This window comes from Onthophagus taurus, chromosome 1 (genome assembly GCF_036711975.1).
Source record: "Onthophagus taurus isolate NC chromosome 1, IU_Otau_3.0, whole genome shotgun sequence".
NCBI classification, from domain to species: domain Eukaryota; kingdom Metazoa; phylum Arthropoda; class Insecta; order Coleoptera; family Scarabaeidae; genus Onthophagus; species Onthophagus taurus.
In genome coordinates, this window is record NC_091966.1 from 18,773,133 (window position 1) to 18,789,434 (window position 16,302).

At 33.0% G+C, this 16,302-nt stretch overlaps 1 protein-coding gene across 2 annotated transcripts in view; it reads left to right on the forward strand.

Annotated features, from left to right (window-relative positions):
* The window catches only part of LOC111422764 (ankyrin repeat domain-containing protein 11), a 41,548-nt gene extending 26,744 nt beyond the window's left edge, over positions 1-14,804 (forward strand). For both annotated transcript variants that reach the window (XM_023055987.2, XM_023055996.2), the window contains exons 4-6: positions 4,271-5,046; positions 13,752-13,988; positions 14,043-14,804. In XM_023055987.2, coding sequence (XP_022911755.2) covers positions 4,271-5,046; positions 13,752-13,988; positions 14,043-14,678 — 1,649 coding nt within the window. In that variant the 3' untranslated portion in view covers positions 14,679-14,804. The remainder of the gene's footprint in view (positions 1-4,270; positions 5,047-13,751; positions 13,989-14,042) is intronic.
* The last annotated feature ends 1,498 nt before the right edge of the window (positions 14,805-16,302 follow it).

The following is a 16,302-nucleotide window of genomic DNA, read 5'->3' on the forward strand; positions in this document are numbered from 1 at the left end:
GTACATTTTTATGTGTCATTCTCTCATGACTTTGTTGCCTGAAGCCAGCCTTGGTCTCTTTCAACCTTTGCCTTCAATTTTCCCTGTCTTTGGCTTTTCTCTTCTGCTTTCTGCCCCCGATCATCTCCTTAGCGTCCAGGTCAATTGTATCCTCTCATCACGTTCCTGGACGCTCTCTTGGTCTTGATCCTTGTTAAACAAGGTGGGTGCCTCTCCTTGTTTCAGGCCGTGTGAAATCTGAAAGAGATCTGTTAGTTGGCCTCTATATAACCGTAGCAGTTTTGCTGAGATTTCATAGTATTTCAGGATCTTGTAGAGTTGTTGTCTATTGATAGAATCATACACCTGTCTAAAATCTACAAATATACAGGGTGATTCACATAAGAACCGACATAGAGCAGGGACATGTAGAGGACAATAAATTAAGATGATTTAACGTAACTTACCTCTATACTTCTATTTTTCTAGCTTAATGTATTACGAAGATATTGAATGTTTTAAAAATTTAAGACCCAACTTTGAACGCCTATAACTCCTCATTGGTACAACTTAGTATAGAGATAAAGCCGGGTTTATACAGACGATTTAGGTGTTAATTTAAATTTAAAAATTTAGCTGTAAGAGTTAAATGTATTGAAATCCCATGTATCGTTTATACAAAGCTGTAAGATTTAGCTGTAAACATAAAGTTGGTTAACTTTTCTAAATTTACAGCGTCACACATGCGCAAGACGACCTCAATCAGCTGTATCCAATAATCGGCCGGCGTAAATAGCGCGTTCTAACCTAACCTCAACTGTTGTTTATTTCTGTGCCAACAAAATGAGTGAATTCGATGGAAAATTAATTAAAATTGTTGAGAATTGCCGATATATTTACGATAAAAAATGTTCTGAACATAAAGATAAGATATTGGTAGAAAATGACTACACAAAAACCAGTAATATTTTGTTTCTTGAGGTTGCGATTCTGTAAATCTTAAATTCTGTATAAATCAATTTTTTTCTTAAAGCTAAATAAAATCCTTAAATCTAAATCTTTAAATTTAAATTTACAGTTAAATTCTGTATAAACCCGGCATAAGTTGCGTTAAATCATCTTAATTTATTGTCCTCTACATGTCCCTCCTCGGTGTCGGTTCTTATGTGAATCACCCTGTATTATAGACGTCGTATTATAGACGTCCCAGGCATTATTTAATATTTGTTTAACGGTAATTATTTGGTGGATGGCAGACTTTCATTTTCTAAAACCCGCCTGGTATAGAATACCTATGATGTTCTCAGCAAAGGGTTGTAGTCTTTGGTTCAAAATATTCGTGCACAGAAACGAAATACCGCGGTAGTTCTGACTCCCGTTTCCTTCGTCTGTATATTTTGTACCTTTCTCTTCTTGCTTCCTTGAACAATTTCTCGCGTTGGCCTAGCCATAAATTTTTTATGTTTTTCATTTCTTCTTGCAATACTCAGCACAGTCGTTATCAAACCAGGGCTCCCTTTTTGGAACTTCAACTATTTTTAATACTTCCGCACTATGTGTCTTCCATATCTGTCTTAATATTATTCCTCTGGTCATCAATCATCTGACCTATTACCGCGAGAACGTTTCTTTATCTTTACTTCTATTTCCACCTTCTATATAATCTGCATTATATTTCCGATGTTTTCAGTTTTTTAAGATCCAGCTTTCTATCTTAGTGTCTTTTTTGTAGGGTTTTGCTGTTCATTTTACACCTCAACTTTGTCTACGTCTAGAGATGGTCCGCTCCGCAGCAGACTCCTCCTTCACGTCTACGATATTTGATGCAAATCTTTTATTATTAACACATGGTCTACTTGGTTTTTGGCGATACCACAGAATAACCAGAAATGACACTGACGTCGATTCGTTTTATGACCTAGATTTAAAATCCGTTATCTTATCGCGAGGAACCATAGGCGCGATGAACGCAAAATGAATAAGAGAGACAACTTAATTTGTCCAATAACAGCAATACCTTGCTTCCTCGCAATAATATGGCGTCAGATTTGGCGGGATATCTCCAGTGTGACTTCTGGTTATTCTATAGTAATACCGTCTGGTAAGATCCATGTCACTTTATGTATATTCCGGTGTGAGAAGCATGTTGAGCTGATAACCATGTTCCTTCATACTACAAATTTAATCATAAATTCACCGTTTTCGTTAGTCTCATCATGTAAGCTGTATTTTCATATGTTGCCCAAATATTTGACCTCTTTGCCAGTGTTCGTATTCATGTCCCAAGTACTATTTTAATGTCAGCTCTAGGTATTGTATCGTACACCTGTTCTACTTGTTGATAAAATAACTCTTTATTTCCTGCTCTTCCATTGGCTGGGTACATTTATAATTGTTACATTGCAAAACTTTGTATGTACTCTTAATTTGCAGTCTTTCGCTTATAGGTTGAAAGTCCTGATAGTGAGCATGTTCGATTTAATTTTTTTATCCACTATAAACGCTACTCCTAGTTCCCTTGGTTTTTGTATCCTTTCTACCTTCGCCCAGCCATCTGGTTTCTTGCGGGGTTGTGATTGCTAGGTTATATTTCTTTATTTCATTAAGCAGGCCTATTTAAGCTGCTGGCTTGTTCAGTGTCCTCACGTTCCATGTTTTATCTCAGTCATCGTTCATAAGACCGTCCAATGGCCATTCGTTTTACATGGCCATATCATATAAGTTGGTTTCTCTCAATATCGTTCACTATTGTCTCTTGTAACCCCATTTGTTCTATCACTTCATTTCATACTCTTTTCATACGTGATAGTCTGGCAGACCTTCTCAGAGCATCCATTTCAGTTGCCTCTATGCGATTCTTATTTCAGGTTGTTGTCTCAATGTGTTATAGATGTTAAATTTCCTTTTTTGTTATCTCCGTATTTCACACAATTCCGTTTCAGGACTTTATAATGCTTTTTGATTGTATGATCCGATACCCAAATATTTGCATTCGTTACATAATTCATTTTCATTCTGTCTGCAAATTGAAGTGTATACACTGTTATGTTGTCTATTGGGATCCTCATTTCTTGGCATTTCTTCTTCCAGATATGCAACGCTCTTTTATGTAAATTTTTAACATAGGGAACGAAATACAGCAGCCCTGGCACAATCATTTGTTGATCGGGAACGATTCCGATAATTTGTTACAAATTTTTACTTTAGATGTTGATTGGAAGTATAAGTTTTGTAAGGCCCTTATTAGAGTATGGCTTTTATTTGAGCACCTACTGTAGTATAATTTGAGCAGATCTTCTTATGCCCTTTCTAGTGGATTGACAATCTATAGACTCCTTTCCATTGTTCTGGAACTTCTTCTCCGTTGAAGCACTGATCAAATAATTTTATTATAATTTCAAATAATTTTTCAATTTTAATAAATTTTGTTATTACATGCTAAAGCTCCAGAAACGACATTTACTTGGTTTTTCAGAAAACAAATAAGTTTTTATATTGAAATAGGCATTACTTTAAACCAATATTGTAGCGATTGTAGGTTATGTGGGGATATGTCGTTTTAACTGTTGGATGCAAATTTTAAAATCCTGTTCAACGGTATAAAAAGCCAAGTAAAAAGTAACTATTTTGGCGGTTATGCTGTTTTGACTTGTCAGCAACGACATACTTTATTAATACACTTTTGTTCGATGACAAACTTGAATTGGTACAATCTTTTTGATAAAACAACTTGATTTACTGATAAAGAAGTGTTTGCACAATTCATTCACTTCCTATCATAAAACACGAAATCCTTAATTCAATATTGAAAGTTTGTTTTGAACTATATTGGTAGTAGAAAAATAGTTAAAAAAAGTCAGGACTGAACGTTTGTTGTAATTTTCGATAAATGTTTTGAATTAAATTTGAGTTGTTTTTCTTTTCAATTTATTTCAAGGTAACATGAAAATTGTCCATCAATTTATTTCCAATACTAATTTATGATTCTCCTAACTGGAAAATAATGTAAAAATGTCAAAGCAAAGAAAAAATTACTTTATTTAAAACGAACACATACTTCTCATATCTACAAATAGAAAATAATCATTTCATTCTTACTCAATATTGAATAATGAGTCTAGTTTCTGTATAATTACTAAATTAGTAGGCGTTTTTACAGTTGTTCATTTTCAATTGCACTATAAAAATTACAAACACGTTCATTTCTGGGTTTATTCCATTATCACAACGCTTGTTAGATACTACTACATAAAAGAGAAACATAATAACCGGTTTAATTATTTTATTATAGAGTCCAACGTTACAAGAGCACAACCGCGTTCGAGGGATGATAAAAAAGTCACCGAAAGCAATAAGCAAAAAACAACGAGCGGATCAGAAGAAAATATGGATACGTCGAAGGGTTCTGAAGATGTTTACGAATTTAAATCCGTAAAAGAAACTGAATCTTCGCCCGACAGAAAAAGTAACGAACCCGCTGATATGGAAAATGACGATGCGGAAACCGCTAATCAATCCACAACACAATCGGAGGACAATAAAAGATCGTTTTCGGAAGTTTCTGAAAACCAAGATGAATCTACAAACGATGAAGAGTTTCGTAGAAAGAAACGTAAAGACGAATCAGGAAAAGAACAGAAAACGTCTACACCTCAACGGTCTGGTGGTCAGGGGAAATCGGCTTCCGGAAAACAAACAGGTGGGGCACAAGGGAAATCGAGTGCTTTAACGGCGGTGAAAAATGCGGTTGAAAAGAAAAGTCCTTGTCCAAGTCCGAAACCGACGAGTACAAGTGATGCGGAGGTGGAGGATGGAAAGTCTGAAGGGAATCTTAAAGTTCCACCTTTAAAAATTGTTATTCCCCAAAGTTCTACGGCTGAACAAGAAACCGGGCAAAGTAGAAATGGTAAAAATAGTTCTCAACGTTCCCAAGCTTTACCATATGTTGTCCCAAGTTCGAATAATAGCGATAATGACAAAGAAAATTCTGGTAATTCAAGTCCTTCCGATGGTAATGGTAAAAATGACGAGAAAAAAGAGGCTTCAGGAAGTAATGGTGATGAGCAGGTAAAACTCTTAATTTTTTATCGATTTAAAAAACGTTAGATATTTTTTGAGTATGTTTAGCAATGTATTATTTTTTAATGTGTTATCATAGTCCAATATTAGATTACAATTTTTTGATAAGAATATCAATTAACACCACTTACATGATTGTGGTTTAAAAAAGCGTTGAGGCGATGGGAACACGTGATGATGTTTAAAAACACTTTAGGAGAAAATAAATTTTATTTTTAGATATTACTGCTCAATTTAAAATTAAACCAGTATGACAAATAGTGGTGTAGACATATGAATTTATACTTTAAAATTACAATTATTTATTTTATTTACACAAACTTTACGATTTTATGTAATATAAAGTAATAATTTAATTTTTTTTTAATCTAACTTATTTTGTTTAATCATTAATAATTAACAAAAAATAATAAATGCCATAAAAGCCTTCCTACTTATAAATAATAAATACACTTTAATTTCAACATGTGGCGGTCTTAGAGGATGGCGAACAGGACAATCGAGCTTTTCTTAGATTGTTTCTTAAAAAATAGTAATATAATGGAAACGCAAATTGCGTTTCTTATTGTTCTTCCGCACGTTGTGCACGAATGTAGTTACGTATATGATTTCGTAGAAAATACTGAAAGCATCAATTACATTTTTATTATTTATTGCAAAAAAATACAGTTATTGGACATTTATTATAGTCATTGGAAGGCAATGTTATGTATTGGACATATGACATATAAGAGTTATCTTTTTATGATTTCATCAGGTTTATGAAGCTTAATTACACATTTCATGCCTGGTATAAGAGGATTCATGGCAAAGGAATTAAAATTAGTGATGTTAAATTTATTTAAATGAATAGAGTTTGATTTTATGAATTTCTTAAATTTATTGTTATATTTAACCCTACAGTGAATACGTTGGGCCTGACAGGCCTATGGCGTATGTGTTTTTCTGTGATGTTTTAATCACGTATTCTTTGTAGGGTTAACAGTTGGATTATTGTGAATCTCTGTAATGTTATTATTGGCAAAGAAATTAAGGTTTTTTTTAATATAATCTGCCTTGTTCAACATAACAATGCCATAATTATTAAATTGTTATCAGTGACTTTTTTATTAAATTTAGAAATCTTATTAATAATACTTTTGTGAGCAAGTGTGTGTTTAACATTTGACTTATTATTATAGTAAAAATGATTTTTAGGAGTTCTGTCATATTCCTTAATTAGGGATTGATTATCAAAAAATATTTGTTTGATGGAGTGATTGTGATATAATTGTGATTCCATTTTTATAGCAAAATCGACTGCTTTAAGGTTATGGTGAAGAGAAAATTTAGTTCCGAAATTAAGGACATCGACATGTTATCTGTCTAATATGATAATATATATTCCGAAACATTTATATGCAAAATGCGGTTCTCAACGTTGAATCTCTTGATAACAAAATTATGTTGTGCATTATTGTTATTGCATTCAATCAGGGATGCGTCGCCCTCTATCTCTTCACACCATTTCCTTAAACACGCAACTGTTTGCAGCGGTTACTCCTTCAGAGGTCCTAAATGTAATATCCAGCTAACGTTTCAAAAATCTTTTAAACCAACCGATTCCTGATTTGTTAATTCTAAAGGGATTTTTTTTGAGTTTTATTTCAGAAAGTTTTGAGCGCTCATTAATATATTATCTTTTTCCTAGGAAAACCTCTATTAGCTATCTCCTTTATCCAATATACTAAACAAGTTTCCTCGTTTTTGGTTAAAACGGTACAAGGCGCAAAACTCTCATTATGTCCTGGATGTTTGACTTTGAAATCAAGGGTTTATTTGGGCATATTAAATTCGTTGGCAATATCTCTTAGAGAAGATTTACTTTTTTGCATTTCTTGAATGGCCAACAACACGTGTCTGATATCATATGAGGAGGTTTTTTACAAAACCCAACAAGTCGCACGAAGTGTTTTTTGACAAAACCAGAACAGTTTGTGACGATGTTATCCCAAATGTAATGATAGTGTTTTCTTTTTTATGTGTTAGTTATTGCATTAGTCTTTTCAGACACAAATAATTCCTCATGTAATATGCTTTATTGCTGAGAATTTCCAAAATGACGCTTAGATATGTTGCATTTTGAAACAAAAAAGTTGTAACTTTTTGCATTTTGAAAGCAAAATTTTGTTTAGCTATTTTTTTTAGAAACCAAAAATTATCTTATGCTGTAAAGAAAAAAAGCATTATTTTAAAATGACAACAACGGTACGTAACAAAACGTATATTCGAGGTGGAAAATGCAAACTCTTACATAGATTAAGACAAGAGTTAATGTTTTGGTTCACAATCTTCTAAGCAATGATATAAGTGATCGTCGTCATCATGTTGTTCAGTAAAGGTAACATGATCCTCGAGAACATCAAAATAAAAATTTCAGTCTTCTCTAAAACGTTTCTTTAGTAGAGCAGCCACAGCCTCCCCTTTATCTTGTAAAATTCTTCTTACAGAATTCAATAATGGGAAATCGACAGCGTTTAACTCTTAAAGGCGTTTTACTAGTGTTACAAAAGTTTTTGAAGGATCTTCGAATCTGTAGTGCATCTCACATTTAAATTTAACTTGACTTGTATTGGACTTATGGTTCGTAAATTTCTTGAATAACATCTTTTTTTGTTCGCTTAGTCCTTCAACCTTTTTAACAGTATCCAGCAATGATTACATATCTTAAGCTCGCCAATCTATTCCAAATATGTGCACTTTTCCATTTTTTTTTGTAAATTTTGTGGTAATATTCAGGTAAAAGAATTTTGCCATGTTTGCCTTCTTAACTCTTATTTAACACTTCCAAGGACCCTATCTGCTGGGAGATAGGAATGGCCAGTCACTGGAAAAACTACTTCAATATCTTTAAGTTTCTTCAGTGCAATAGATTGATTATATGGTTAATTTTATTTTGGCCACCACAGCCATCAGCAAAGAATCTAATTTTTCGTACACCAGCCCAATCATTACTGTTTAAAAAATGTAAAATTACCGAACTAGTTGAATTCGAGCTTCTGCCGCATTGATGCTCAACCCACTTGTAAAAGTTAGGTGACGAGCTTTTCGAATTAACAATACAAATTGCATACATTCCAATCTGTAGTAAGTAGAAACATCCTTGAATGCGATTTGTTTCGGGAGTTGCTGAACCTGTTATAGATCAAACAAAATTATGCAGCACTTTCTTCTTCTTCCTTCATCATTAAGTGAAACTGCCTAGCTCTTACTCTATGTACTTTGAGATCGCTCAATGATTTATTTAACACTTTGCTGATAATGCTTTGTGTTTGAGACGTTCGCAATAACTGCAAATGTCGGTTGCTGGTGAACCAAACCCTAAATTGAATTTAGTTGAAAATATTTTGTCCACACTTTCATTATACATGTTCAACATTTTATTTACGTTGAGCATAGAACTCAAGTATAACCCTTGTAACCTCTTGGACTTTGTCCTATTGTAATAGCTTTCAACCCTTTTAAACTTTCTTATAAACTGTATAACCTCTTCTCTTTGCTTCAGCATTTTATTTTCCACCGATCTCCACCTCTATTTGCTCTGAACACCCTGACAGCATTAATATTTTTTGCAATCCATAAGATTCTTCGATAGGGCATCTCTAGAAGTTTTTCAAAAAAAGTTCTACAGACCGAGAACGCTGTTTGGTTTGTGCAGATCTACCAGATTAGAAACGTTAAACAAACTAGTCGATAAGCATAACAAGATAATTTCTTACGTTGTGTCATATTTGAAAGTAGTGAGGTTTCTTGGTAATGGAGTTTTTGCGTTCACGATGTCTCTTTGTGTAATGCACTTCTAGTAAATGAGATAATCGTACATCCTGCTGTAGTTTATCGTTGTCGTTGTAAACTGTCTTTTTGGTGTTTATTAATATTTGTTTTGGAATATCATTGCATTGAAATCCTTTATTGGATGTACACACTTTTTGTCAATCCACCTTTCTAAGTGTAGGTCTGTTGGCTTAAATGAAATCCACAATCGAAACGTACAAAAAGGGGTTAGCAGTAAGATTTACGTTTCTTTTTTCTTTTCTTACCTTGCTTTTCTTTTAAGGTGACCGTTCAATTTACTTGGGTTCTAAAAACTGATAAAAAAATTTGTATGGTTCCTCCTCTGATTTGTAGAGGTCGCACAGTGTTTGGTTTAGCTTAGGTTTAACATCTTTAAAATACAAATATTTAGCTTCTACTGAAAAGTGAGACAGAAACACATCTACTATTGTATAGACGTGTTTTTATACCGCTACGACCGGCCGATTATTTGTCATCGTACTATGGAAAGAGTAGGTATAGAAAACTATATGTATTAAGGCTGTAATTTCTGGGCTGAAAATTTAATTCCAACAGAACGCGTTTACCGTTTGATATAGCCAAAAAACTTTCAAATAAAAAATGCATAGAAAGACGTACTCTACGGCCGCACGGTAAGATATTTAGATAATTGTTGATAATAACGGAGATAAAGAAGAGATTTAAGAAAAGTTTCGAAACCCAGTCCTTGGTGCCGTGGATAATAATTTTCTGGTTACTTTTTACTTTTTATGTATACATTTTTTTGATTTTTTGGTATAAATAAATATCGGAATTTCCCACGGTAAGAATATTCTAATTTTTTCGCTTATTTCGATTTAGCCGCGAACCCAAAGGGCGTATGGTGTGGCAAAACAGTTTGTGCGAGCGGTCTGTTTATTTACATTGCATCTTTTACGATCTTATCATATTTTTCGACCATTTCGTATGAATAGCATTTTTTCAACTGCTTTGAAATAAAACTATATAAGTAGGTGAAGCTGAATACTAAATAAATGTATAATTACTAAATTAGACCCGCTATTGAACTACTAGTAGGTAACTAAGTAGGTAACTTCAATGTCTAGAACACTAGACCTAGAACAAGAAACTTTCGAATTTAGGTCTAGTGTTAGTTCTAGTGATAGTGCTAGTGTTAGTTCTAGTTTTAGTTTAATTACCACCGGCCGTGAAAGCCTTCGTACTTATAATTAAAAGTCCTAAAAAATTATTTGGGAAGCATGTGTCTAGATGTAAAGTTTTCCGACAGAGACGTATAGTAGCAGTGCAAGCAGCTGATGAAAATTACGGTCTAGATGAATTGATACCTGATATGTCACCCGCTAAATACACCTAAAAGTATTTATAAACCGGAAGACGTCGCAATTAGTGTTATTTTGTTGTATGGATACCACGTTGTATCGAGATAGAAATGGGATAAAGAAGATACAATAATTCTTTTTAGATTTGTTTGGAACAAGAAAATGAAAGAAAAATTGAAAAAAATTTATTTTGATAATATGTTGCCTGAATTGGTGGATTAAAGCCACACTAGGACTTTAGCCATTAAAAACAAAACACCTTTGATATAATAATAAAAGTAAAGATTCAGCCGTTTCTTGATCTTGCTCTATTAAAATTGTTGTTTCTATAACATCACATTGAAAGAATAGGGACCTTTTTGGTATTTCTGTTTTTGACCATCTGTACTCACAATTATCTATTAATAAATTAATTTTGTCTATTATTTTGTACATTTTGTCTGAATTTTAACTATGTACAATTTATGGGTAAATTTGTTATCAATATTTGTTATAAATAACAAATTTTAATTGCAGTACAATACCGCGTTTTACATACAATTTTTGATTTGTGTTCATCTGCATAATCCACAAAATTACCAAAATCCTTGTTCTATTAGATATTTACTGATAAAGACTCCACTTACTGTTCACCTCTTTTTAAACGTTTTATAAAAAAATGTGTAATATAAACATATTCAATTCAAATGGATTGCTTGGGCAGAAGACAAATAAACAGATTGAGAACAGCAAAAAATCTATTGTTCGTTATCTGTAAGAAGCGGGGAATATCCAGAAATAAGTCCCGTCTTCTTGCTTCCGAACGTCCATCTCCTCGGCCCCTCAGAAACTCTGTGACCGTGAGACTACACACATTTATTTACAAAGGGCATCTATATTTAATATTTTATTCGAAAGGATTAATTGTCCAAAATTGTTAACTGTTATACACTGATAAAAATGGTATTAAAATTCCTTATAGGATGTTGTAAAAAATGTGTAATAATTTAAAAATGTACCTTCTATGAGACGATTGCTAAAGTTTTAAAATGTTTTAATTTATCGATTTTAGGTAGATTCCTTTATACAATCTAGTGAAGCTTAAGTATATTGAGGAAATCGTACATTTTCACTTGGTGCAGTTTCCCGTGATAATGACAAATTTTCTGCGCTTGCACTAGCGTGGAATCTATTCCTATGATATATGTGCAAAAAATGACACCTTTGTTCTCCCGTTTAAGTGTATAATATTCACATAAATCGCATTTATACGAAGTCGTTTTTATGGCAAAGTTTAGCAATTTTTTGTGATTAACATTCTAATTATTTTACAACAAAAAATACGTCATTTTGTACAGAAATATGTTAACAATGTATTTAACTTTGAATAAAGATATGAGAGAAAGCCGGGAAGCTGCACCGAGTGCACCTGTGTCGGTTCATATAAAAATCGCCATTGAACGGCGGTCTTAATACGTTGCCATTTTCTACTCTCACTAATATTCCGTTCATTATTGTAATACAGATCGATGTTCCTTATGAACCAATTCGTCGTCTTATCACTGGTTTGATTAAAAACAAGACAAAAATTGTCAACAAGAGCGTGGCAAGCACATGGACTTTGCTGTAACTTTAGCCGTAACTCATATTATATGGACAAGGTGTAGTTTCATTCAGTAAACACTGGACATGTTACGTTTTGAAACTAACATTTGCTAACATTAATTTGACGTATACAATAACGAGAGTTGTATCGCTTTGACCAGAATTGACGATGTATCATATTCTACTGCCGACATAGCTCGTAATACCATCTATAAGCCATTTTTTTAAAATGCGGACAGGTTGCGTTTTGTAAAAAAGCTCCATGATCGCTATTTTAAAACGTTTATAGGTTAACGTTTGTAGGTGTTCGATTGTTGTCCAATAACTATTTCAACTTACAATTTTATAATTATAGGTATTGGACACAGTGTCCAATGATTAAAATCCACACTGATTATAATATAGTTAGTGGACATTGGAACAGCTTACTATTTTAGATTAAAAACGTTATACTAACTACGTTACGTCATTCTACGGACCATCATAACTTACCTTAGTTTGTTCGTTGGGACTGCACTACTCTGCACGACATGGTACTAGTATGACGTCATAGTGCAATTAAGTGTCAGTCAGTGCAAGGTTATGTCAACAGTAAGTGCAGGTTAGAAAAGTGTGTAAAGCGTGGTCGCAACGAATAGATTTTTATCACAAAAAGTGTATAACATGTTGAGATTATGTTAATGTCAAAAAAATATAACTTTGTAATACTTTTTTCTTTTTATAATAACTTTATTACAACTTAAGCTGTTAATATACAAGCTCCACCAATAGTTTTAATTTTATTTTCGGCTGATTTCGAGAAGAATTTGGCCTTAACAATGACGGGCTGATTTGGAATTCTTCCTTTGCCTAATAATTTATAATAACCCTAAAAAAAGAAACAAATTAATATCTGTTGTCTAGTCTGTTGTCCATTTATCTATCTACTATCTTGTCCATTTTCTATTTTTTGTAGAGGCATTTACTGCCTCTACTGGGATTGAGCGTACTGTGTTCTATAACACAACAAATATTAGTTATTATAAGATTTTATTTCTTAATATTTAATATTAATTATTACAAAACACGCTTTCAAATATTCCGCCATTTTAGTTTCACTGAATTACACTGCACTTATTGAACTTAATCGAAAGCAGGTGCAACAAAATCTGCACTAACTTGCACCGGCTGCACGAAATTGCACTGCGCATGGCCCAACGAACAATATGAGTGCAACTGCACTAAACTACACTATCCCCAACGAACACACAACATCTACACTAAACTGCTTAGTGCAAGTAGTGCAGTACCAACGAACAAAGCTAATGTTTCACAATCAACCTCGCAAAATAAGACAAGCCTTGTCAAAACCTTTAGCAAATGACTGGTAGTGGCACTGACGATGTTCAGAATAACTAAACATATCAACTTTATGTCATATTTCGGCAATACCACCGCCATCTCATAGTCTAGATATCAATCTACCACCAACAACCGACTGTGATGCATAAACCTGCGCAAAGTTTTTGTTTTAAAAAAATAAATCTGTGCTGTCCAATAATCGGCTTTCAGCCCTTGCTATTCTTTTCATTAAAAATGACGTAGCTCATCGTTAGATTATTGTGCAATAAAGATATTATATGATAAATATTATTTATTATAAAGATTCTAGTATTAGGAAAAGCTGCAAACATCATTTTTGAATCCTTGATGTACCTTAATTTATCATTATTCATAATTTTTATAAATGTTCTAATATAATATTTCAAAACTGTTAATTTATTTATTAATAACTTTTGCATTTCTCGTTAATTATTGAAACTACTTATTTTTAATTCATGTATTTTACACAAAGGGCAAGGGCCTTGTAAAGATTTACCACCCAGAGACTCGCAATGGTTTCGCCACTGATTTCAACCCCTAAAAATGTTTAATATCAACTTAATTAGAATTATTTTTTTATTATTGATTTTATAGACCACGACCACAAATGAATTGGCAGAGGCAGCAACAACTTCAACATCAAATTCCAACTCGACCACTCCAGCTCCAACAGACATGCATCCAAGAAAGCGAAAAATGAAACCGAAAGAAGTTGCCGCTCCTGCTCAAGACACAGCAGATACACCCGCAGTTTCAGAGGCTCACGAAAGGCATCCTCACGAACAACCAATAACAAATTGTTACCAACTATTCTTAAATATTCGAAAGCAAGTATGTATTTATTTTAGATTTGTTTATTATATATTTATTTTTCTTTAATTTTAGATTGAAAAACGTCGTAAAGGTCTATTTCCAGTCCAACCAAAACCACCTCAAGGTTTCAAAGATTATTTAATGAACAGATGCACTTATGTTTTAAACGGTAATTCACCCACAACTCCCAATATAAATTACCCAGCCACATTACAAGCTCAAATGAAAGAGTTATACACGACTCAAGAAAAAGAAAGATACAAATTAAAAATGCAACACGTCATCGAAAAAGAGAAGCTAGTACTTTCTGTGGAACAAGAAATTTTAAGAGTGCATGGAAAAGCAGCAAGAGCTTTAGCAAATCAATCACTTCCATTTTCCGTGTGTACTATTCTCAGAGACCAAGAAGTTTATAATTTAATTACTCCCGAACAAGAAGAAAAAGATCGGAATGCGCGATCGAGGTATAATGGGCGATTATTTTTAAGTTGGTTACAAGACGTTGATGATAAATGGGAAAAAATTAAAGAACATATGTTGTTGAGGCATCATAATGAAGCTGAATCATTGCATGCAGTTCAAAAAATGGATTGGGAATGGAAATTGAAAGAGTTAAGTTTATGTGACGCTAAAAGTACACCCACAATTGAGGAGTTACATGTGCCTATGGTTCATGTTAGTGACGATTTTGATTTATTACCAGCGTGAAATTTTTTATGCTTTAAAAAAATGGATGGTTGCTTTATGTGCAATTTGTAAGATCTATTTCTTTATGTACTATGTACATATTGAGCTTTAAGATTTAAATTATTAATTAATAAATTTTCAAATTTTCATTTTTCATTTCTTACCCTCTTCGAACGATTTAAATGTCTCATTTTTCACATTCGGAATTTGAAACATTATTTTGTTTGATGTGATGACTTACGTCAGTATTTTGTGATGACATAAATTTTAGTATTTGGATAAGTCTTTTAACAGACTATTCTTACAAAATCTTTAGTATTTGTAGAATGGTTAAGATTGATTTGGAGTCCTTTTTATGTTTTACTATGATGATAACTTTTAACCAATTGGTGTGATTCGATTGAATTGATTTTGGTTGTGATATATGAAACTTAACTCTTGAAAGTATTTTTATGACTTTTATATTTGCTTTCAAATTATTACACAGTTATTCAATAGTATGTGCAATATTGATTTTTCTTTTTGGTATTGACGATTATACAATGAATTAAAAATTTCAAGACTATAAATCCATGTTTAATGATTATTTGGTGTTATAAAAGCTTTTGAGTGTTCATTCTTTTGAGTCGTGGATGCAGCTGACCTTTATTGTTCAGAGCTGGACTTATTAATGGAAGTTTTAATTCTGCTTTTTTGTGCTAGCAAAAAATCCATCGTTTTTGACAAAGCAAAAAGGTTCCTCTCAAACGTTATTACTTATTACAAACGTAAACACAAAAGTTATTACTAACAAGAACCTGATTCATCTCGCATATGATTTAAGGGGGCGCTGTCTAGTCTAGTCTGTGGATTATCGATAATGTAAAATTGATGATGTCGTTGCGTGACAAAGCTTTAAATAAATTCAAACACACTAAACATGTAGCTCACTGGGACTATTATAAGCAATTGAGGAATTATACGACTAATGCAATTAAGTGTGAAAAGAAACTTTACTTAACTGAGAAAATCAGAATTGGGAGCACTCAAAAACCCAAAATAAAAAAAACCCCGCATACCGACGAGTCTAAGAGATGTTGAAGCTTTGCATGAGTACTTTTCTTCGATTTCGGGACGGTCTGCGGAGGTCGGCCCGGACGTGCACAACTTTTATGCTAATAATGTTAGAGCTGGTGTGAAAAATTTCTTTTTCCAAAAAGTAAATAAATCTAAGATCAATATTATCTTGACGAGGATGTCGAGTCAGGTGACAGGGATTGATGGTATAAGCCTTAGGATGCTGGGTTTCTGTTGTAATAATAATCTCTTTATTGGCTTTATGATTTATACAATTTACTATAATATATATATTGCTAAACTTAATTAATCCTTGACCAATTGGAACCGCCATCAGGTTACAATTATATGCTCCCTGTTCTTCCTGGCGGTCCGGTAAAAATTATGAGCTAATCGAACAAAAAGCAAGAAAAAAAAACAAAGACAAAATTCACTAAGCAGAAAATAAAAAAAAATAAAAAGAGGAAAGAACGACAAACCACTTACTTTAGTACTTTTAATCAAATAAAACTAAAATATCAATAAAAAGTAACAAAAACTCTGCACACACGTCCCTATCACACAGCGCTCTCTCTTTTGTGATAGCCTT